The sequence below is a fragment of the Myodes glareolus genome, chromosome 8 (genome assembly GCF_982192425.1).
Source record: "Myodes glareolus chromosome 8, mMyoGla1.1, whole genome shotgun sequence".
Classification (NCBI taxonomy): Eukaryota; Metazoa; Chordata; class Mammalia; order Rodentia; family Cricetidae; genus Myodes; species Myodes glareolus.
In genome coordinates this window covers 89163427-89187652 of record NC_142033.1, presented here as the reverse complement: position 1 = coordinate 89187652, position 24226 = coordinate 89163427, and the positions used below count along the sequence as shown (strand labels likewise).

The 24226-nt window shown below is 47.7% G+C and overlaps 1 protein-coding gene across 4 annotated transcripts in view; it reads right to left on the bottom strand.

Annotated features, from left to right (window-relative positions):
- Window positions 1–24226, bottom strand: part of Spred2 (sprouty related EVH1 domain containing 2) — a 108322-nt gene that overhangs the window by 4184 nt on the left and 79912 nt on the right. For all 4 annotated transcript variants that reach the window (XM_048435484.3, XM_087909196.1, XM_085692246.2 and 1 more), the window contains exons 3-5: window positions 20981–21149; window positions 18040–18104; window positions 1367–1504 (exon numbers count right to left, since the gene is read on the bottom strand). In XM_048435484.3, the coding sequence (XP_048291441.1) occupies window positions 1367–1504; window positions 18040–18104; window positions 20981–21149 (372 nt within the window). The remainder of the gene's footprint in view (window positions 1–1366; window positions 1505–18039; window positions 18105–20980; window positions 21150–24226) is intronic.

The following is a 24226-nucleotide window of genomic DNA, read 5'->3' as shown; positions in this document are numbered from 1 at the left end:
GCTACTGTAGGGCTGGAATCCCGGACTGTATATAAAGGTGAGCCAGCTGCAGGCATTCTCCTGGCTGTGGATACAATGTGGCCAGGTGCTTCAAGCTCCTGCTGCCATGACTGTCCACCATGAGGACTATCTACCACTCTTAGGCAGACCCCCCCCTCACCCCACCGCCCCCTCCCCACCAATGTATTTGGATCACACAACAACCACCTCCCAAGCGCTGGGATTGCCATCCTGGTTTAAAATGGAATATTTTGTTGTTGAGGTTTTTCATTTGTTAAGACAAGAATCTCACTTTTAGCCCAAACTGGCCTGGAACTCACCATGTAGCCCATGTTGTCCTAACTCAGCCTCCCAAATACAGTACTACAGGTTTAACGCCACCATGTCCAATTTAAAAAAACAAAACAAAACACACTTTGATGTCAAAATACAGGAAGCACATAGTAGTAAAGCCATCTTAAAACAGCAACAAAAATGAAGCAAAATCTCGCTGCCCAGTAATTGCTTCTTTTCATTTCGAGTCAGCCAATGATGTGGGATTCCCCTCTGTATGCTGTGAATATCACTGATTAATAAAGAACTGCTTTGAGCCTATGGCAGGGCAGAACAGAACTAGGTGGGGAAAGCCAGGCTGAATGCTGGGGGAAAGAAGGTGGAGTCAGGAGACACCATGTAGCCCCGCCAGAGACAGACCAGGGAACTTTATCAGGTAAGCCACAGCCTCATGGCAATACACAGATTAATGGAGATGGGTTAACTTAAGATACGAGTTAGCCAGAAATATGCTTAAGTTACTGGCCAAACAGTACTGCAAATAATATGGTTTTTGTGTGGTTATTTCAGGGCTGAGCAGCTGGGAACAAAAAGCGGCCTCCTACTACAAGCCAAGAGGCCACATAACTCACAGGGGCATGATTTGGGAACCTGTTTTAGAAAAGAGCCACTTAGTACAAATGTGTTGAATTATTGAATTCAAACTGCAGTTACATCTCCCTGAGCAAGACTGGGCCTGCAGCCCGCATGCTAGGGGTGCAGACCAAGTCTGCAGTGTTCCGTGACTGGGCCTTGTGCTTTCATAGCAAGAAGGTCCTTTGGATGGAGGAACAGAGGGAACCCTACAACCAGTCCAAGTACTACGTGGGCCTGGACCTCCTTCTCCCAGGCACCCTACAGCTCTATCACGTTCTCATCTGTAAACCAGGGATGCTGATGTCCCACCTCATGGGGTGATCTGGATAAGAGCACACACAGGGTGAGTGAGGCAAGGTGCTACCACCTGGACTTCCACCATGGTGGGGGAGAAGGAGGGAGGAGGCCAGTGCAGAGCTGTCCTTGTGTTTCCATGGGAATGAAGTCCCCTGCTCACCTGGTCGGGTTGGTAATGGTCCACAGGGTATGGGTCAAGGGTATAAATCCTCCGGTGCTCACATGACGTGGGGGAGGAGATTGTCCTCGTATGCTGCTCCCTCTTCTGTGAGGAATTAGAAGAACTGTCTGTAGCTGTCTGTTTGGAGAGAAGCAATGAAGATTTCATTAAAACAAACCAAAACCCCAGCAGGGTCTGCCAGATGATTCGGAAGGTGGAAATGCTAATGGTGCAAGCCTTGGCCACCTGACTTTACGGCCTGGGACCTACAGCACGAGAGAAGAGACTTCCAAAGATGTCCTCTGACTTCCACACTTGCCATGACACACACAAGTGCATACGAACGAGCATACACACACTCATGTTCACACACACACAAGTAAGTAAACAAGGACGAAACACACAAGGTCTACCATGCACTATCCAAACACCACCTGTTTCCTGGCTGGGGCATCTTCCTGGACCTTCCAATCCCTCTTTAAGGATTCGTTCCTTTATTCACTTATCTGGGATAGCATCTGGTTATGGAGCCCTGGCTGGCCTGGAACTCAAGCCTGCCTTTGCCTCCCTGATGCTGGATTAATGGTGTATGTTGGGGGCTAGAGAAATGGCCCAGTGGTGAAGGACACTTGTAGGTTTTGTTGTTGTTGTTTTGTTTTTTTGAGACAGGGTTTCTCTGTAACTTTGGAGCCTGTCCTGGAACTAGCTCTTGTAGACCAGGCTGGCCTCGAACTCACAGAGATCCACCTGCCTCTGCCTCCTGAGTGCTGGGATTAAAGGCGTGCGCCGCCACCACCATGCCCGGTTTGACACTTGCAGTTTTTGCAGAAGACCCAGGTTGGACTCTTAGCACCCCTCTCAGACAGCTCCACTGCCTGTAACTCCAATTCCAGGGATCTGATGCCCTCTTCTGGCCTCCACGGACACTTACATGCATGTGATGCCCATTGCCAACAAGGCACACGCGCATACACACAAAATACACATACATACATACACTTAAAAAGAAAAAAAGGGTATGTTTGACCACACCTTGCTTATTTCATTTCTAATATGTGTGTGAGTGCAGGTGCCCATGGAGGCCAGAAGAGGGCACTGGATTCCCTGGATCTTGTGAAGCACCTGAGCTGGGTGCTAGGAGCAGCAGCAAGGGGTACTTTTAACCTGTCAACCATCTCTTAGCCCCAGCGGATTGAGTAGCCACCCAGGGTGGCTTAACCTTCTGATGACCTCTTGTGGGGTATCTGTACACTGTGTGAAGACATATTGCTGTGATTGGTCTAATAAAGAGCTGAACGGCCAATAGCTAGGCAGGAGGCACCAACAGGATTTCCGGGGAGAGAAGCAGGACCAGGAATCTAGGCACACAGGGGCACCAGGAGACACAGAGAGGAAACAGGAGGTGAAAGATGGAAGAGAGGTAACACTATGTGATGCAATGTAGACTAGTTATAAATCGGCTAATGTAAGTATAAGAGCTTGTTAGGAACAAGCCTAAGCTATTGGCCAAGCTTCCTTCCATAATTAAGAAGAAGTCTCCTTGTCTTTATTTGTGAGCTGGTGGCCCAAAGAAAACTCTTGACTACAACCTCCCAAGTGCTGGGATCAGAGCTAGGGACCAACACTCATGGTTTCCCAGTAATGAGTGTAATGGTCTGTCCTGTCCCTTTAAGAGACAAGCCCCCCCAACCCCACCAAGGCAAGCAGATCTTTCTTTCTCCTTCAGCTTCCAGCCTGAGCTCCTTCTATTCCAGCTCTCTCTTGAAGAGGGAACTTCTCCTCTCTTTTCCCCCTACCCTGTTTCTCTCTCTCCTCTCCCCCTTCTCCCCTTTCACTTCCACAACCCACTAAATAAATACCCACTTTCTCTGCATAGCATGTCTGTCTCTCACCCACCATGTCTCTGTCTCTCACCCACCATGGCTCCTCGTCAGATTGGCTGATCAGCCAACAAGGTCTCTCACCCACCCGGGACCAGTTGCCTGCCCTTTGTAGGCTGCTGCCCACTGCTGCCCCTTAGGGAACAGTGCCGTTTTATTTTTACCATTACAGTGAGTTCATCTTAGACATGCCAAGGACCATCTGTCTCAACATGTAGCTAGCTCAGTGGGCAGAGAGGTCCAGCAGCAAGGCCTGGGAAAGACAAGCTGGTTTTCTCAGTGCAAAAACAGTACTGGGCCATGGCAAAAGAATAGATGGTTCCCACCATCCCCTCAGGTGTGACTGAGCACGGCTGCTGTGACCTGGGCTGCCAGGCACCATGACAAGAAGAGGAGATGTGCGTTACGTGGAAAGAAAAGCCCGTTCCCTCACCCCACCCCTTTGGAAACAGGGTTTGTCTAAGTAGGCTGTCCTTGAACTCATGAGACTGGCCTGTCTCTTCCTGGTGAGTACTCACAGCTTAATGGGCCACCCTTGTGGGATCTTGGAAGCCAAGAATGCTTAGAGAAACACGGGACAATGGAGGCCTGTCCTGTGGGGTTTCAGAGGGTAGCAAAGGCAATACTGAGATGTGATGGTAGAGGGTGTCAGCGTGATACTTCGGTTAAAAAATGTGTGCATGCTGATGATCTGGTGTTGGAGAATCAACGGTGACTAACAAGATCAATAGTACTGACGGGTCAACATTGGGATGCTGGGCAGCTGGGGCCAGAAACCCCACTGTGACCAATGAAAGATCAGCACCACAGGTCTTCTGAACGTCTTTGAGACAACAGAAAACTATTTCTTCACAGGGAGAGCAAAGAGCTGGTCCATGGGAGGCAGGCTGTATTTTGCATTTGCAGCAGAACTTGGCAAACAGTATGTTAAGGGTTGTTCAGGCAGAACTGGTTTTGAAGGCGTGAGGCCGTCATGGAGGGTAGCATCAGAGGCCACTGGTGAAAGGGCAGACTCAGGTGCAATGGAGACCCCTGCATATCAAAGGCAGAGGCCAGGAGAGCAGCTGGTATTAGAGGAGCCAGCTTAAACCTATGAGACAAGCTGTGCTCGCTGCTTACAGCGGAGCAGGAGAAGTGGGACTGCCCAAGCCTGTCAGAGCGGGAAGACTACACAGTGCCTAAGTTCCAGTTGCCAGAGAGTGAGCTACAGGATTTCTGACTTACACTGCTTGGCTTTGTTTTTGTTTTGATCTAATCATTTTTATGGCCCGGTCCTTCCTTTTTGGAATAAGTAGGAAACTTTTCAGTTTTACAGGATCCCCGAGTTAAGAGGCTTTGGCTTTTTATAGCTGGAGTGTATTTTGTACTGTGATACTAGCACAAGAACTTGAGACGAGGTTATGTTTTAAAGGGACATGTTTCTACGTCGGGCTAGCAAGGGTGGAGTGTCCTAGTCAGCTCTAACTGTCAACTTTACAGGCCAGTCACATTTGAGGGGCTGTTCACATCGGACTGGCTGTGACCACAAATGTGGGGGACCTGTTAACTGAAAGGTGGGGCGCAGCCTACTGTGGGCGGCACTGTTCTCTGGGCAGGTGAGCCTGTGAGGAAGTCAGCAGACAGTGCTCCTTTTGTGGTTTCACCTTTAAATTCTGCTTCTACACTCCCAGATTTTCCCCAGTGATGGATCGTGATCAGGAAGTGAGAGACAAATAAACGTCTCCACCATCTAAACTGCGCGCATTCACGGCAATTATCACGGCCGTGGAAGGGAACCAGAAGTGAGGGAACACGAGAGAGCTGAGGAAGGTCAAAATTTATTCCAGGTCTGTGCTATCAGATAAATCTTGCCAATTGCTGATACGGCGGAGACATGTACCTCAGAACAGGTTCACCTATTACCCCGTGGGTGCCTGAGTGAAGGGAAAACAAAGCAGGCACACATGAGTAGGAAAGACCCTTAAGTATCCCGCTGACTCGCGTCAACGTCAACTCCAAAACCTGTCCATCAAGGCTCCTTTTAATCTGCCTTGCTCTCGGGGAGGTTTGCTGAACTAACATCGGGGAGCTCTCTAATTCCTCTGGGCCTGGGACCCAAACACTTAGGAGAGGCGGCTTTGGCAACAGGCTTCCCAGTAAGCAGAGGCAGCAGGGTCAAAGCCACTTCATTCATGCCTCTGGCTGTATCCAGGGAAGCTGCCACTGGGTACAGGAGCCTCCTCAATGCAGGAAAGCACAGCCCCAGTCACCTGCACGTGTGACTTTGTCAATACCCATTTAGTAAAAGATAAACACAGCCCACAGAGGCACCACCGCAGGGGGATAGTATGTTAACAGAAGTAGGACTCCCCCCCCCCCCCCCCGCTGGATTTGAGTGACTGTTAATTAGTAAGTAGAAGTTGATCTCTTAACTCCAGTTTTTACATTTGTAAAATGGGGCTAAACTCTTCAAGGTTATTTAAAGAAACGAAACAAGGCTTACGATGTTACTTTTCTCCTGCTGTGATCGACATGGGGGCCAAGGCAGCTTATGAAAAACAAGAAGAGCCTGGAGTGCACACCTCAAACTGAAATCAGGACAGAGAGACCGAGTGCCTCTTGAGACCCGAAAGCCTGTCCCAGTGACACACTTCCTCTGCAGAGCCACACCTCCGACGACGTCACAAACTTCCCACCAACTGGGGACCAAGTATTCGAAAGCCTGACAATTATATGGGATTTCTTATTCGAACCACCCTATTCCACTTCCTGCCCCCCCCCCAGACTCACGGCCATATCATAAGGCAAAATGCATACAGTCCAACTTCAAAACTCCCCAGTCTTTTGGTCTTAACACTGAAAGTCTGAATTTTAAGTCGGGTGGTGGTGGTGTCACATACTTTTAAGCAGAGGCAGGCAGATCTCTGTGAGTTCGAAGCCAGCCTGATCTACAGAGTGAGTTCCACAACAGTTCAGGGCTATGCAGAGACACTATCCCAAAACAAAACAATAACGAAGTCCAAAGTTCAAATCTCTTCCAATCAAGGCAATCTCTTAACTGTCATTCATTGTAAAATCAAAAGCAAACTACACACTTCCGACATACAACAACAAACAACGACACAGATTATACATCACTCTTACAAAAGGGAGGGGTTATGACATGGTGAGGGAGAACTGGACCAAACCCAGATCCAAACTCAGCAGCACAAACTCTCGTAGCTTTATGTTCGGCGTCAGGCCTTACATGGCTCTGTTTTCCAGCTCTGTTGGCTCCACCACACTTCTCTCTCGGGGAGGTTCTACCCTCTGCACACAGCTCCCCCAAGGCCCTGGCAAGGCTACCATCTTGGTTCTCCCATATGATTCAGGTTTTGTTTTTAAGAGCTTTAGCCAATGGCCTCTCAGGGTTTCTTGCCCTCTAAGGGCCTTCGTGCAGGGTCTGCCCTGCTATGCATTGCCTGGCCTGAATGGCTCTCCTTGACCACAGAGGAAGATTCCACAACCCCTTTACTCCTGTATATCCTGCAGGACTCTTCATGGGACAGAGCCTGGACCCCTGGATTCACATCTGCAGTAGTGTTCCTCTGTTGCCTTTTCTTAAAAGATTAATTTATGCACGTATATGAGTACTCTGTTTGCATGTATGACTTCCTAATAGAAGTGGGCATCAAACAGAAGAGGGCATCAGATCCCATCATCGGTAGTTTTGAGCCACTATGTAGTTGCCGGGATTTGAACTCAGGACTACCAAAGATCAGGCAATGCTCTTAATGGCTGAGCCATCTCTCCACCCCCCCTTGGTTGCCTTTTAGGAACAGAAGTTCCTTGTTTTTTTCCTTTCACAAACTAGAAGCACCTACCTTTTGCCCCGCTGCAGATCTGGTCTCTGTGCGCACCTGCCCTTTGCCCTGCTGCAGATCTAGTCTCTGTGTGCACCTGCCCTTTGCCCCACTGTAGATCAGGGCTCTTTGCGCACCTGCCCTTTGCCCCACTGCAGATCTGGGCTCTGTGCGCACCTGCCCTTTGCCCCACTGTAGATCAGGGCTCTGTGCGCACCTGCCCTTTGCCCCGCTGCAGATCTAGTCTCTGTGTGCACCTGTCCTTTGCTCCGCTGCAGATGAGGGCTCTGTGTGCACCTGCCCTTTGCCCCGCTGCAGATGAGGGCCTCTGTGTGCACCTGCCCTTTGCCCCGATGCAGATGAGGGCCTCTGTGTGCACCTGCCCTTTGCCCCGCTGCAGATCAGGGCACTGTGCGCACCTGCCCTTTGCCCCGCTGCAGATCAGGGCACTGTGCGCACCTGCCCTTTGATCCACTGCAGATCAGGGCTCTGTGTGCACCTGCCCTTTGCTCTGCTGCAGACCAGGCCTCTATGAATCTCGTTTCTTTCAGTACGTGCCTTCCTCTTTTCCCCACGTATATTTTTGCATTTCTTTCTGCCCATTTGATCATTTTTAACTGTACACCTGCCTAAGAGTGACTATGAGTGACCGAGCAACGGAGCCAGTATTAGGCGACTTTGCAATCTCTTTTGCCAAAGAAATTAGCCCATTACTTTTAACTTTAGCCTCAGGCAAGTTCTTTAGACAGTGGCATAAGGCAGCTGCATTCTTTGCCAAAATATCCCGGGTCATCTCTAGTTGTCTTAATTTGGTTTTCTATTGCCGCCAAGAGACACCACGGCCATGGCAACTCACAAAAGAAAACATTTAACTGGTGCTGGCTTACAGTTTAGAAGTTTAGTTTATTATCATCATGGTGGGAAACATAGCGGCATGCAGGCAGACATGGTGCTGGAGAAGGAGTTGGGAGCTCTATTATCTTGATCTGCAGGCAGCAGGAGACTGCCACACTAGGCCTAGCTTAAGCCCGCGCCACAGTGACACACTTCCTCTATAAAGGCCACACCTCCTAATAGTGTCACTGCCTATGGGTCAAGCACATGCATCTAGAGGGCCATTCCTATGTAAACGACAACAGCCTGGTAGCTCCTATTTCCCCCTCTGAAACTCTGGAGCTGGGCCTCCTCAGTCCTCAGCTCTGAGCACTGCTGTCTTCCAAGTCTCTGCTGCGGACAGCCCATTGCAATTTGTTTATAGTATGCAAAGTCCCAGAGGCTTCCACGTTCCTTCAAAAGGCATGGTTAGGCATGTCTCCTGTATTAGTTATGTCCCTGCTGCTGGGGTGAAACACCACGACCAAGGTAACTTAAAAAAGTGCCCACACGTTTCCTTCCAGAACAGACTTCTAGATCTTCCACTGGAAGACACTGGGTGTCACGGCTGACTTCTCTGGATTTGCTGCTGTGACGACACAGCCCTTCAGCTCACACGCATGAGCTACAGCCTGTTCCCTCCACACACCTGCCTGGACAGTCTACTGTTCTTCTATTACATGTGTTTTACTAATATTTGAAACAACTTGTTAAGGTCACAATACAAAAATAAAACATTAGGCCGGGCGGTGGTGGCACATGCCTTTAATCCTAGCACTTCAGAGACATAGGTGGAGGATCTCTGTGATGATGGGGGAGTTCAGCCAATCACATTCTGTTCGTGGGGCGTGTTGCCCTAAGGCAAAAATTTACCTATAAATCTGGCGGGTGCACTCCCCCCCTTGGCCCCTGCGCTCTGTGATAGTTGGGACTCTGGTGTAAGTTTTCCTTTATTCTGCTTATTAAAGATATATCTTTTATATTAAGCTAGTCTGGTTAAATTTTAATTGCCGATCGACCATGCCCCCTCATTTGGTTTGAGGTCAGTTCTAGGACAACCACGGCTGCTACGTAGAGAAACCCTGACTCGAAAACAAACAAACAACCCAAAACAAAACAAAACTTTAGAATAGAAATTAAGTTACAACCCCACCACCAAAAAAGCAAAATACAAGATACAAAAACAAAACAGAAAAAAAAAAACAGCAACAAGAAATTTCTTAGACAAACATCAAATAAATAAACCCCACCCATTGCACAGGGCTCAACTTGTTGTCTACATGGTTCTGCATTCTGCTTCTGCAAACGGGTGATCACAACAACCAAGAAGTTTACTGAATCAAGACTGAAAAAGAAGCACAATTTAACAAACACTCAAAAGCCCAACCTGGTGGGTGGGAGGGATCAAGAAGTCTTGGGGTGGGGGGGAGGGCAGCTGCAGTGGTAGGAGGGGCCAAGAAGTCATTCAGGGGCAGCTGTAGTGAATAGCCAGCAAGTCATTACACCTAGGGTGCTACAGGTTCAAGCATAGGGTCTGCGGATGGACTAAGTTTTCCAATCTGGGGAAAACATGGACAGACGCAGAGTCGGAGGGGATAAAAAAAGGTGTCCTAGTTCCCGTGGGAGGGGAGAAAAATAAAGAGTAATGAAACCTCAAAGCATAGACATACAGTTCTTTCCTGCAGGTCTCTGGTGCTGATGCTCACAGAGAATGAGCCGAGGGTCTTCTCAGTTCAGGGACGGGACAGTACACTGTGGGTACCTGCTAGGCACACGGGGGAGGCGTCAATGTGTCGGCATCCATCACTCTCAGCTTGCCTGTTGCAGTGGTATTTCAAATGTATTTTAATAAATAAAGACTGCCTGAAGATTTCAGAGTAAAACAGTCCCACTGGTCAGCCTTACAGACCAAACCTTTAATTCCAGTAGCCACCCTAGTTGCCATAGAAATCGGGCGGTGTACTCCCTAGAGAGGAATATAAGATGGGGCAAGACAGCTCTCAGGCATAGTCTCTTTCTGAGATTCCAGGAGGCAGGATTGCCAATTTTAGCTCAAGGTCGAGCCAGTGGCTGGCTGTTTTGCTTTCCGGGTCTTCAGGTTGAACCCCAATTTCTGACCCTGAGCTTTTAGTAATCATGCTTCAGCCTGTTGCCTCTGCTTCTGGCTCGCGAGGGCATTTATCCCACTGCAGCTGCTACCATGCATCAGAACCCAGCTTTCTTGTCCTCTAATGTAAACTGAGGACCAGCAGGCCTCTGGGCATGCTCCCGGCCTCAAGCATCAGACGGGAACTACCAAGTTCTCGGCACTGCCGGGCAGCTGGCTACTGCTGGACTACCCAGCCCACAGTGTGTAAACCAATCTAATAAATCCCCTTCATGATACCTATTCACTCCATCGTCTGGGTTCCTCTAGAGAACCATGGGTAACACAGTGTGGGAAGCCGTCCTGTGGTCTAGCCTTCAGTAACTGTTTTTGGGATTCCAAGGGTATAACATTCACTGCAGCAGGTCTTGGGCTTACCACAGGACCAGGCGATGGAGAACACTGACCAATGCTTAGCTTGTCTTATCTCCTAAAGAACTAGAGTCCAAGACAATGTTCAAACATGACTTGTGGATTTGGTTATTGTTTATAAGACGGAATAGCTGCGGACTGTGGTGGCTCATGCCTGTTAATTCCAGCATTTGACAACGGGAGCAAGAAGACTAGGAGAATTCAGGGCTATCCTCAGCTACACAGTCAGTGCAAGGTACCCAGCCTGAGGTTTTGAGACCATGTCTCAAAATACGATGGCCTGGTGTAGTAGCTCATAGCTTTTTTATTTTTTTTTTTTGGTTTTTCAAGACAGAGATCCTCCTGCCTCTGCCTCTTAAATGCTAAGATTAAAGATCCTGGCTGTCCTGGAACTAGCTCTTGTAGGCCAGGCTTGTCCTCGAACTCACAGAAATCCGCCCGCCTCTGCCTTCAGAGTGCTGGGATTAAAGGCGTGTGCCACTACCACCTGGTGGTAGCTCAAATCTTTAATCTTAGCATTTAAGAGGCAGAGGCAGGAGGATCTCTGTGAGTTCAAGGCAAGTCAGGTATACATATTGACAGCAGGCACTACCTAGAGAAACCTTACTAAAACAGTAACAACAACAAAATAAACTTAATGATTCAATCAAGGAAGGGGCAGCACTAGCAACCAGTTCCTAGGTAGTGTTGGTTGCTCGCCCACCATGAACCAGCACTGTGACCTTATGTAAACTGCCCATCTGAACCCTGGCTCCTTCTATCTGTAAAACCACACACAGCTATTTCATTTCCCAGAAACAAGGAGTCCAGAGCGGATGACTTCACCATCCTCTGTAACAGACGCAGGCAGAGGCATGCCTAGAGCTCTGCACACCTCTGATTAGTGCCTATCATTCATCTACCCTCCCCCTCAAAAGCGTTCCTTTGTTTAGCCCAGGCTGTCCTGGAATTGGCTCTGTAGACCAGGCTGTCCTCAAACTCCGAGATCTGACTGCCTCTGCCTCCCAAGAGCTGGGATTAAAGGTATGTAGCACCATACCCAGCTCAATTACCCAATTTTAATATGCTGTTATTTATTTGGTGGCTGTGGTGGTTTGAATGAGAATGGTCCCCATAGAGAACGGCATTATTGGGAGGTGTGGCCTTGTTGGAGGCAGCGTGTCACTGGGGGTGGTATTCGGGGTTTCAGATGCTCAAGCCAAGCCCAGTGCTACTCTCTTTTCCCGCTGTCTGCCAATCCACACAGAAAACTCTCAGCTTCTTCCCCATCACTATGTCTGCCTGCATGCTGACATGTTCCCCACCATGATTATGAACTAAACCTCTGAACCTATAAACCAGCCCCAATTAAGTGTATCCTGTCTAAGAATTGCCACGGTCGTGGTGTCTCCTCACAGCAAACTAAAACAGTGGATCCTCTGAACGTACAGACTCTGCATTTACAGATGCAACCAACTACATTAACACACCACACACACACACACACACACACACACACACACACACACACACCCGGGTGTGGTAATGTAGACCTTAATCCCAGCACTCGGGATGAAGAGGCAGGCAGATCTCTGTGAGTTCAAGACCAATCAGGGCTACACAATGAGACCCCATCCCAACAATAAAAAACCAGAAAAACAAATCATACCTTTGTTCATTAGGTACAGATATCTTTTTCTTGCCACAATTCCCTAAACAATAGTTAACAAATATTTATAAAGTATTTGCAATGTGTTAAGTATTATAGGCAATCTAGAGATAAGACAAAATATACTCAAAAGATTTGTTCAAGTTACACACAGGAAGTAAATACTATGCCATTTCATGTAAGGGCGTGAGTACATGGTTCTCAATCCATGTTGTCAAGGTGGGGTACACGACAGTACCGTACAGACACCAAAGAGACCCAGGGCTTTGGCTGAACTCCAATTTCTTTAAACTCAGAGACGGGGAAGGATAGGGAGAGGAGTTGTCCAATGGCTGGAACACAGGGCTCTCTTTTCCTCACCTCTCCTTCCTCTCTGCTCCTGGCGTGGGAGGTTCTTCTGTCTATGTGCTGCTTTTATTGGTTAATGAATAAAGAACTGCTTTGAGCCTATGGCAAGGGCAGAACAGAACTAGGTGGGAAAAGCTAGGCTGTATGCTGGGAGAAGGAAGGCAGAGTCAGAGAGAAGCCGTTGGAGCTGGTGCTAAAACTTTGCTGGTAGGCCACAACCTCGTGGTGATGCACAGAATAATGTAGATGGGTTAAATTAATATGTAAGAGTTAGCCAATAAGAAGCTGGAGCTAATGGGCCAAGTAGTGATTTAAATAATACAGTTTCTGTGTGATTAATTCGGTTCTAGTTGGCTGGGATGAACAAGCGGCCTGCTACCACACGCTCCCTCACACTCGTCCTTTCTTTAACAGGCCAGATCTTCCCAACAAGGAGCTTGGAAAGATTTGCTAAGATGGTTCTCATGTCTGGGAGGGTCTCCTGTCTCCTCAGACCTCTCCTCACCAATACCCACCTCTTCTTTGCTGGCTCCAAACCTCTTTTCCTCTGAGCCCTGAGCTGCGGGGGTCCAGGAGGAAGTCAGCAGGAGAGCAAACCAGCTAAGTGTGTCCATGGAGCTAAAGTGTCAGTAGCCCAAGCTTTACACAGGTTCCCTCAAGACTGGCCAGTGGCCAGTGCAACAAGAACTGACTTCGGCAGAGCCAGCCGAACACAAGTCTCAACTCTGAAGCGAAAGAAGACGAAGGGGACAAGAAAGAAGATGCTGAAGGGACAAGAGAAAAGAAGTCCACTTTTAGCAATGCCAGAAAGTCCCCATCACCAAACGTTCGCCTCTTTGTTGTGTGGCATGGTTGCAGATAGAACCCAGGCCCTCACATAGCTAGTGAGCATGCTGCTCATGGGCTGTGCCTCCAGCCCCTTTGTCACATGTTCTTAATATGCCTCAGCGTGTGAAGGTTCTTGCTGCCCCACAGCTGGATCCCTGGAACCCATATGGTGGAGACAACTGACTCCGCAAATCATCTCTGACCACACACAAACATGCATGCACGCAGTAAAAAAAAAAAAAAATACAAGAATTAGAATAAACAACAAAAACCTACACAGAGCAAAGAATTTCTGGTGGGGCCTCTGACAGGAAAGACATGGGCTTGGGTAATGAAACAGGGGACAGGCTCAGGAGGAGTGGGAGCAGAGGGCAATGTTGGCAAATGATACAATGTACAGAGGCAGGTAGGTATCTTTCCACAGGAAGACGGTCTGGTTTCTCACTGACAAGTTGATTCCAAGAGATCACTGGGACAGTTGAGAAAGTGTTGGGGCAGAGACAGCCACTGCTTTGTGAGCCCACAAGGCCTTATGTCTGACTCCACAGGGCAGCTAGGTGGGTGTCTCTCTGTCTAGGTTTAGGACTCGAACTTGTCTACTTTCCATTACTAAAACAACAGCAGAGGCTGCCTACTACAGAAAGGCCTCTCTAACTCCACAGTTCTAGAGGTTCGACTTCACGGTGCTGGCACCGGGCAGGCTCTGGTGAGGGCCCTTCCTTCAGAGATTATAATGGTGGGAACATGTGTGAGAAGCCACACGGCAAAGGGGCAGAGCGAAAGGCTAGGAAGGGGACAGACTAAGGACTTTCTCTTGAATACTGGCTTGGGTCTTACAAGAACAGCATTAATCTCTTCTGAGGCAGTGTCCTCAGGGACCTAACCCCTCTTTCCGGGCCCCATCTCTGAAAGGTTTCACCCACGATCAACACTGCCACATTGGGGACGAAGCTGCAACACGCGAACCCTTGGGGGGGCACAAGGGTATCCCCAGGGCGAAGTTCAGCAATGTGTGTGTTCTTAAGCACCCACATAGTGTCTGGAGCATCCTTTGTCCCCCAAGTCCCAAGGACTCCCGAGAACTAGGGAAACCTCCGGCCTCAATGGCAGACACGGAAAACAAGCACTTGGCATCGCCGGTTACAGCGCTGAGGGCTCCAAATGCCAGCGGCTGTCTCTGAAAACCATGGCAATTCTCAGGACTCAGAAGAGGGGACGTTTACCAGCATTTCCACCCTTTCTGATGGGAATCCCAACTTCTAAACATCTGTCTTCCAGAAAACGTTTGAGAACACTGTACCCACTTGGGAAGTGTCCGGCTCAGGCTGTGAAGTAGTGGCTCATTCCCTTGGCTCGTACTCCTTCACTGTCTTGGGGTGGAATGTCTAAATTACAGAGAGCTGGTCAATGAATAGGCATCTGGCATGTTCAGCCCCCCACCATGCACCCATTTTCCCACAGTCAACAGCCTGGGAATAAATATGGGCCTTTCCTGGGGAAGGGAGGTACCATTATAAATAGGCCTGTGTTTGTAAACAGGCCAGTGACCCTATATACACCAGCTCTACATGGACCGCAGTCTGCCGTGAGCGCCTTTCCCCAGGGTACGACTTAAAGGATGAAAGCCAGAGGATTCGGGTTTCCGCCCTACGTTCGTCTATAAATCGCTGCTGGCAGGTAGCTGGGAAGCAGCTGCCGATTCCGGTTGTGCTCTGGATCACAGGAAGCCACCTTTAACCTCCCCGCTGTTGTCTGTCTCCCCAGACGTGACGAAAGAACAGATGTAAGCACATGCCAGCTGCTGAGAGGGTCTGCTCGGAGCACTAGAGGAAGCCTGTTCAGCCACACCGCCAGCCGCTCCAAGGAAGGACGACCGAGTTCACTTCCTGACGGTCTCACTACACAATGTATCTGCGGCATCCGGACCATGATGCCTCCACAGTTCCCACTCCCCCTCCAGCCTTCGTCCCCGAGCTCCCTCGATGAGATCTCTTTCCAAAATCCTGTGCAGATGTCAGTGAAGTCCTGCTCAGCCACCCCCACTCCCCGGCAGTGAAGGGTCTTCTAACCTCCTGCCTTATGTGTAGATGGGACTCCCTTCCACTGCCTGCCTTCTGCCCATTCTTCGGTTTCCTGTGGGTCAAACTCAGTTCTAAAAGCTCCGCCATTGGTTCTGTGACTGCTGGTGCCTGGGCTCACACACCTGTATCACCCCATAGCAGTGTCTTTCGCACCAATGCACACACTGCATGAACCGTTAGTGCAGAGATATGAATCTATTCAATTATTCCCCGTGTCTTAAAAATGTGAAATTAAAAACAAACAAACAAACAGCTTACAAAAGGCAGCCTTGGGGGCAACTGGATAATTATAAAGGAGATATTAGACGATGGTATGAATTTTAGTCTTCTATGTAGGAAGCCTTATTATATTTAAATACTTTCTTTCCAACTTTATTCCTTATTTTATTTTAGGTTTACATACAAACAAAAATGAGCTAAAGGAACTGAGAGAACCTATACATTTTTTCTGAGGTTCTTCTATTAGCAACGTTGCCCACCAGACTGTGTATTTGTTAAAAATCAATAAACCTTCCAGGTGTGCTGGTGCCTTTAATTAATCTCAGCACTAGGAAGGCAAAGACATATGAATCTATGTGAGTTCAAGGCCAGCCTAGTCTATAAAGCAAGTTCCAGGTCAGTCAGGGCTATACAGCGAAATCTTTTCTCAAACAAAACAAAAACCCAATTACATCAATGAACCTAGGGCTGGAGAGATGGCTCAGTGGTTAAGAGCATTGCCTGCTCTTCCAAAGGTCCTGAGTTCAATTCCCAGCAACCACATGGTGGCTTACAACCGTTTGTAATGAGGTCTGGTGCCCTCTTCTGGCCTTCAGGCATACACACAGACAAACATTGTATACATAATAAATAAATAAATATGTATTTTTTTAAATTAATGAACCTATACCCACACATTACCCCGACTCTCAGTTTTCTATGGTTCGGTGTACGTGTTACACATTCTAGGGTTTTGGACAGATGTACAACATGTGTCTATTATTAGAGCATCAGAATAGACTGGCTACCTAAAAGGACTCTGTGATATTTTTATTATTGTTATTATTATTATTATTGATGTATGATAAAAGCGTTGGGAGGTGGGCTGGAGGGATGGTTCCGCAGGTAAAAGTACTTGCTGCTCTTCCAGAGGAACGGGGTGTGGTTCTCATCATCCATACTGGGTGGCTCACAAACACTGTAATTACAGCTCCAGGTGATAGGATCCCCCCTTCTAGAGTCCATGAGCACCCAAATACACAGTGTACACGCATGTGCACACATACACATAGACCAACATATACATAAAAATCAACCGAGCAATAAAAAAGAAAATTGGTATGGCCAACTCACTGTTGTAACTGCCAGAGAAATGCTTGCCATACAAGCCTAGAGACCCAGGTTCAATCCCTCAGACTCCACATAAAGGTAGTGAGAGAACAGAGCACGTGTAGAACACTGTGGCACACATGCCCTCACACACACACCATGCACAGATACAAACAGTAAGTAACAACTTAAAAGCAATATATTGACTGTCAAGTTGACAGGCCCTACTATTAAGAGACTATATCCAGTACTATTTAGACTAGGTGAGCCCCTGGCTCGGCCTGGGAAGTGTTATCTTCATCCGGGTAATGAGAAGGGAAGATCCACCCAACAGGTGGGCAGTACCACTTCCTGGCTGGGGTCCTGCACGGCATCCAGCCGCATTCAAGGTTGATGGCAGATACAATAGGACCCGCTGTCTCAAGTCCTTGCTGGAATGACTTCCCCACCCGAATGGCCTGTGACAACCACACACTGTGCCAGAATAACCCTGCCAGGACACTAGGGGAGTCACAGGAACACAGCTAGCAAGTCTGCTGAATCTTGGTGTCAGACACAGTCACCATGCCATTCTTTAGATTTTTCATAAAACAAATAAACAAACAAACAAAACCCAGGAAACGGAATCACCAAAACCAGAAAGTATAGTACCAAGATTAGCATTCAGGTGTCCGCTGAGGTGTCACAACAATGTCACAACCCTGCTGGGTCACAACAATGCTCTCCTCATTGTGGGTCAAGGTGCTTGGATTCACAATGCTACATAACCCCCACTCGCTGCTCCAAGCAATGGATGGGCAAGCAATTGCACGTTAACTGATTTTTCAGAAGCAAAGGATTTCCAGGGAGAAGGACGCTGAGCAGTCATTTTGTCCCAGTTATATCCCATTAACTGAAGTAGTGTCCACACCTAAGCCCTTTCGTCCTTACTCAATATCACGTCTCTCATGTCAGAAGCAGAATCACTCACGGGGAGTGGCGGTGGCAGTGAGGGCGGTGGGGGTGGTGGGGCTGTCCTTTTGGCTTTCCTTTGGCACCAGTGTGTTCAAAGAAGGTTGCAAGGAGAAGATCAACTGTCCTGGTCTGCCTGGGACTGTCCTGGGCAAACCAGAGCAGCTGGCCCCCTGGATGTGCCAGGAGCCCTTAGGACCTGAACTTTGAAGGTCTGGGAGTGTGGGCTGTGCGGAGGGCTATATCACTGCAAGGATGAGTAGGGGGTCAAGATCAGAATGTGACAAACTGGAATGACGGAGTTTTCTATAATAGCAGCCACAGAGCAACTTCAAATGCCACGCGGCAAAGTGTCCTTAATGGGCAACGTCTCTGAAGGTCATCTACTATGGGAAACAAGGGAGAAAGGAAACTCACTGTAAAAACATCATCGTCTCCGAGCTCGGCCTCGTTGTGAATAGTGGAAGATGAGGTGGTGGAGCCTAAAAAGACAAGAATGCAATCAAATCAATCAAGTTGTGGGCAACTGGCTTCAATCATTTAAAAAGCGTAAAGTGTGGTGGCTAGTTGGCTAGTTTGTCTTGCTCTCCTTTAGTGCTGAAGACTGAACCCAGGACCTTGCACGTTAGCCAGGTCACATCTACCACCAAGTCTCATTCCCAGCCTTTAAAAGCATAGTGTGTATTTCTTTCTCTCTTTATTTTAGCAGTAGTAGGGACTGACCCTGGGGCCCCATGGATACCATGGGCAAGTCTACCACTGAACGATTATCCTTACACTGAAAAATAAAAAAAGTGTTATCTTAATAAAAGTATCTTCCACTCTTTCAGCATACCAACCCTAGCATATAATCACATGGGAATTCAGTATTTTAATTCATTCCCCTCGGCTCTAGCCATGATGCTCCCCAAATTAATTTTGCCTGCTGTGGTTCCCATTACTTTAACTTTTGCACCGAAGGAAGGGAAACGCCAAAGCTCTCTCAACTAGACCTTCTCAGCCTCAGGAAAGCCAGGCTTTCACCGCCCTGATCTTCTCACCTCCAGCTGAAGAAGCCCCAACCCCCGCCTCTCCTTCTGATTCAGACCCTGCCCTCCCTGGCTATTCTACGGGAGCTGTGCTCAAAGCAGACACACGCTGTCGGAGCCCCAGCGACTTGACTTTGTTTTTTCCAGGTCAAAATTGAGGCTTCTGTTAGAAAATCCAGCTAATCCCATCGTGAGATGACCTGGTGGTTCAAGTCTAACTTTCTTGTTCACAACTTTATCTAATCTGCAAACAGTGCAGCAACAACCCCACTTCTCCCATTAACAGGAGCCAGGGATGTGGGGCCAGTTCAATAGATACGCCTGAAGAGAAACTTAAGTTATATATATAGTGGGGTGCGCGCGCGCGTGTGTGCGCGTGGGGAGGGAGGGGGGAGGGAGGGAGGGAGAGAGAGGGAGGAAGAGGGAGAGAGGGAGAGAGAGGGAGGGAGAGGGAGAGAGGGAGGGAGAGGGAGAGAGGAAGAGAGAGGGAGGGAGGGAACCAAATTCAGGTTGTCTGGGTTGGCAGCAAGCACTGTTACCCACTGAATCATCTCCCTAGCTCAAATCTCATCTCTTAAGCAAATGAAATAATCATTTTGGTAATCCTTTCTTTCAATCCTGACTTTGGCGTTACCGCGCCTCAGAGTCCCAGGACCTTAAATACTGACTTGTGACTGAACTGTGCAGAAGTGGAGAATTTGAATGCTTGTGGCCTAAGGCCCCTCTAGGCTGTGGTTGTGCGCTGCCTGCACCCTGGCAGAAACAACCCTTCTGATTTGTAGTAGATTCACCTTACAGTTAAAAAATAGACTGAATTGCCATCTGATGACAAGAGTGTTTCACTATCGTCTTAGAACATGCTTTTATTTTTTTATGTCTATGGAGTATTTTTGCCTGCACGTCTGTATACTAATCATGTGTTTTGTGTCCCAGGAGGTCAGAAGGGGATCCCCTGAAACTGGAGTTAGAGATGGCTGTGAACTATCATGTGGGTGCTGGGAATCGAACCCTGGTACTGTGAAGAGCAGTCTGTGCTCTCAATCAGTAGGCCATCTCTCCAGGCCATTTCACTATCTTCTCACCACTGCCATAAATTCAGTCATAAGATATTTTAAAATATTTCTCCTGTATAAAATTATTCATTACTATTCTCAATATTTGAAGGCTGTGGTAACTGTAAATATATTTCAAATATATTTTCTTTAAATAGTAAGTCCTAGGGATGGGGTCCCTCCTTGGCCCCCACTGCAGGTTCCAGGGACGGGATTTGGGTTGACAGGCTTTCACATCAAGGGCTTTAATCACCGAGCCGTCTTGGGGGCCCCCACTTTACACTTTTCATTTTTTTTGTGGAGGTCAGAGTCTCTCTAGACAGTCCTGGCTATCAGTGGGAACTTGCTAGGTAAACCAGGCTGGCCTCAAATGTACAAAGATCCTTCTGTCTGCTCCTGAGTGCTGGGATTAAAGGCATGTGTACCACAACAACTAGCACATTATACAGCCTTAAATCCTAAGTATTAACTGGAAATAGTGTAAGAATTCTATTGTTCTTAAAAATAGGAAATAGAAACAAGGAATCCTATTGTTTATGTGCATTTGCCCACAAGAGAAGTAATTTGTAACTTATTCTTTCTGTGCAGAGTTCCAACCTTTTATGTTTCAAATTAAATACCTGGCTTAGTTTCTTTCTTCCCTTCCCTTCCCTTTGAGACAGAGCTTCTCAGAAGCTATGGAGCCAGTCTTATAACTCACTCTGTAGAACAGGCTGGCCCTGAGCTCACAGAGATCTGCCTGCCTCTGCCTCCCAAGTACTGGGATTAAAGGTGTATGCCACCACTGCCCAGCTAGCTTAGTTTGTTTTAAAATTTAAAAAAAAAAGTTAGATGTATGGGTGCTTCGCATGTATGTAAATCTGTGTACCACACACGTGCAGTGTCTGTAGAGGCCAGGAGAAGGCGTTGGCTTCCTTGGAACTTGGGTTACTGGCGGTCATTAGCCAAGTTTTAGGCGCTGGGAGTGCTGGAAACCTAACCTGGGTCCTCTGCAAGAACTGCCACTACCCTTAACTGCTGAGTCATCTGTCCTGCCCCAGGTTACGTTCTTCTAAGGGACCCCTTTGTGTGACACACTAGCTACTTACATGAAACAGTGAACAATCTCAAGAGCAGGCACATCCTTTCCGATGGCCGGCACTGCTGAAATGGGAGAACCACAAACCCACAGGGAAACTTCCTACAAGCCACGTACAGAAGATGGAAGACTGTGAGAATGAAAAAGATCCCGGAACATTCCACAGTCCCTCTATAAGGGTGCAGTGACAAATCCAGTACCTTCTATAAGGTCTTCAATGGCTTTTCTCACGCCCCTGTCAAAGGCTCGTGCATCCGCAGGGCTTTGGAAAGTAAGACCAAACTTCCTATTGTCAACTTTCCAATGATGAAACGTCGGATTGGCTTTGGTGTAGACCAAGTCCTTTCTGACAAAGCATTCCAATACCACCTAAAGGATCGAAACACAGGCTGGTTACTCGTGGGACAGTCATGGCGGTGTCTGTTGCAAGCCTAACCGAGAACCACCACTGATGGCCACTAAAGGAAGTACACCGGCCCTTGGCCTTCATGTGTTTCTCTCTCCACGTGGAAGAAACAGATAATCCCCACTGACCCCCAATCTTTGCTGTTCCCTGCACACGGGCTCAGTTAAGGCCCACTGTCCTGTCTTCCCGCACCACACTCCTCCTCCTCCTGCCCTATCAGTGTTGTGTCTCCTGTATGTCATCTCCTGCCTTCCCCCCTGGTCCCAACAGGTGTCTCCCTGTGTCTGTGGATTCAACAACCTGAATATGACTAAATCTCTCCCAACTTCTTCACATCTGGTACTGCCAACCCTGGTCTGCACATCTGCTCTGGCTCAAAACATCTGTGGTCATCTCTGTGCTGTTTCTCTGTACCCCTACGCCACCAGTCACCAGGTCCACTTCCTGTGTGTATGCCCGCCCCCCAGTCAGCTGCTGCAGTTCTAAGCTGGCGGTATTACTACTAACTGCACATTACGATCATTAGCGCTCTCCCTGTTCCTAACGACCGAGCCTAAGGATAAGGAATGGCTTTTCATCTTTACACAGAACCTAGCCCTGTTTACCTAAGACAGAAAACGCCACCAATGTTATGAACAAGAACAAGAATGTGTTCTGAAAACACCGGGGAACTGAACAGGGTCACATGACTTCTCAGGACTTCTCAACTTCTACTTGCTCCATTCACAATTAATTCTGTACTGGATTCAATATTCTCTCATAGTTTCTCACATGTTCATCTTGTTTCCCCTACTTAGATGGCAAGACACATGATAGCTTAACTCCCCTTCTAATCAGCGCTCTCGATGACGGACACTGTTTATTTCATGTCACAGAAGCTTTGCAATCCAGCAAACATCAACTTCACAGTCTCATTAATAAAAATCCCCAACTATTCAACAGCTTTATTACAAACACCAAAGTGACTCCATGGGGTTTTCTCCCTATGAAGTTTTCACAGCCTTGACCTTGTTTTGCAAAGTCCTGCCATTAGCATAATGTAAGCTTGTCAATCTAGGCTAAATGAAGGGCAAGAATAAAGGTTTACCTAAATTAAGGTAAATCCAAATTAAAGAATAGTGCAAATTTCAAGAATATGTCAAAGCAGTAAGAAATAAAATACCGCTTACTAAATGCTTTCTAAGTTAATAACAATAGTGTAATTGGCATATTAAAAGCAACACGGAATGTTAATTTTATAACATTGTATTGAAGAGGACAGCTCCTTATAATTCTATTTATGATTAAATTGCTTATCATGGTCATTTCCCCCTAAGAATAGCACAATGACTAAATGCCAGCCCAGCTTCGTTCCAAATTGGGGAAGTCCAAATAATCAAGGCTTTAACTAACAAATGTCATCCATTTTAGAATCCAAAAGGCTTCAATTCAAAGCCTCAAGTTATTAATTTTTTTCTTGGCTAAAACAAAGAGACTCAATTTTCCCGTATTTTTAGAATGAAAAAAAAAATTAATCTGTGGCTATCATTGTCAAACTGTTTCTTTTTGGTAGCGTTGAACTCTCCATGTATTTGAAGATGACCTTCTAAATCCTCCTGCATGCTGGGATTACAGGCTGTGTCTCAAAGCATGCTGGGGACGAAACCCACAACTGTGTGCATGCTAACCCCCTACCAACTGAGCCCCTGCCCCGGCCTTGTTCCTCTCCCACTCCGGTATCCCCAGATTGGTTTCCCATGATTATGGAGAGCACAGCCCTAGCCCTTGTTCCTTCTTTACATATGAACAGAAGTCTGTGTTTCAGCAGAACCATTCCTATAAATTGCTTCTGCAATGGGTCTTTTGTTTTCCTTAAAATGATGTCTTGGGGGGCTGGAGAGATGATGGCTCAGCTGTTAAGAACAATTGCTGCTCTTGCAGAGGACCCAAATTCGGTCCCCAGCACCCACATGGTGGCTCTTAATCATCCATAACTCCATTTCTATGGGATCAAACAACCTCTTCTGATCTCCGTGAGTACTAGGCACACATGCAGTACACATACAAACAAACAGCAAAACATTCATAAACATAAAAATGAAAATAATCATGTCTTGGGGAGTATGTGTGTATTTATGTATGCAGCCTAGTGGAAGATCACGTGCTTAACATGCCTAAGGCCCTGGATTTGATTTCTGAGAGAGAGAGAGAGAGAGAGAGAGAGCGAGCGCGCACGAGCGCAAGCAAGCTAAACAGACACCCCCAACATTCTAGAAACAGGAGTTAATGATTCTGTTCAATGACTGTGTGATGTTCTCCTATACAGATATGGATTCATTTAACCACAGTCCATACAAATGGCCCCTCTCCCAAACAACACTACCATCTACACTGTTCCACATAAATAGTTCCCCGCAAATCTGATCGGTGGGCTCCTGAGCACCTCCTTAATCTCCATCCCCTTTCTGGTAGTTCCAAGAGGGAGAGCATCACACTAGCACTTCTGCCATCTTCCCTTTATGTGGACCTTTCTGAGGGAAAGGGAGGGCAACAAAACCGTTGCGCAGCAGCATGAAACCGCAGTGTGGCCGTGGTGTGCAGCTTAAAGCCAACCAAGCACAACGCCCCTTCGGGTTACTCAGGAATGTCCTTAACCTTCTACTTCACGGCCTGATCCAAAGCAGATACAACTGGATTCTCACACCAGCTTCTTTACACTCGGCCTTTGGTAACACACTGCTTTGGTAGGTACCAGTGATGAAAGCCTGGCTTGTACAGATGCAGGGTCAAAATAGAGCAGGGTTCCCAAGCCTGCCCTCTCCTGAAAGGGGAAGCAGGGTGACTGTCACCGTACTGGCTGGTACGACTGTCTCTTCTGTGAAGTGGGCTCTTTCGTAGGCTGAATTAACTTCTTCCCCTCCTTTTTAGGACTGGGTCTCTCGTGTAGCCCAGGATGGCCTTGGATGGGATGACCTCAAACTCCTAATCTCCCAGCCTCCACGTCTCAAGTGCTAGGCCCTCAGGCATGCGCCATCGCCATCAGCACAGGCTGCTCTCTGGG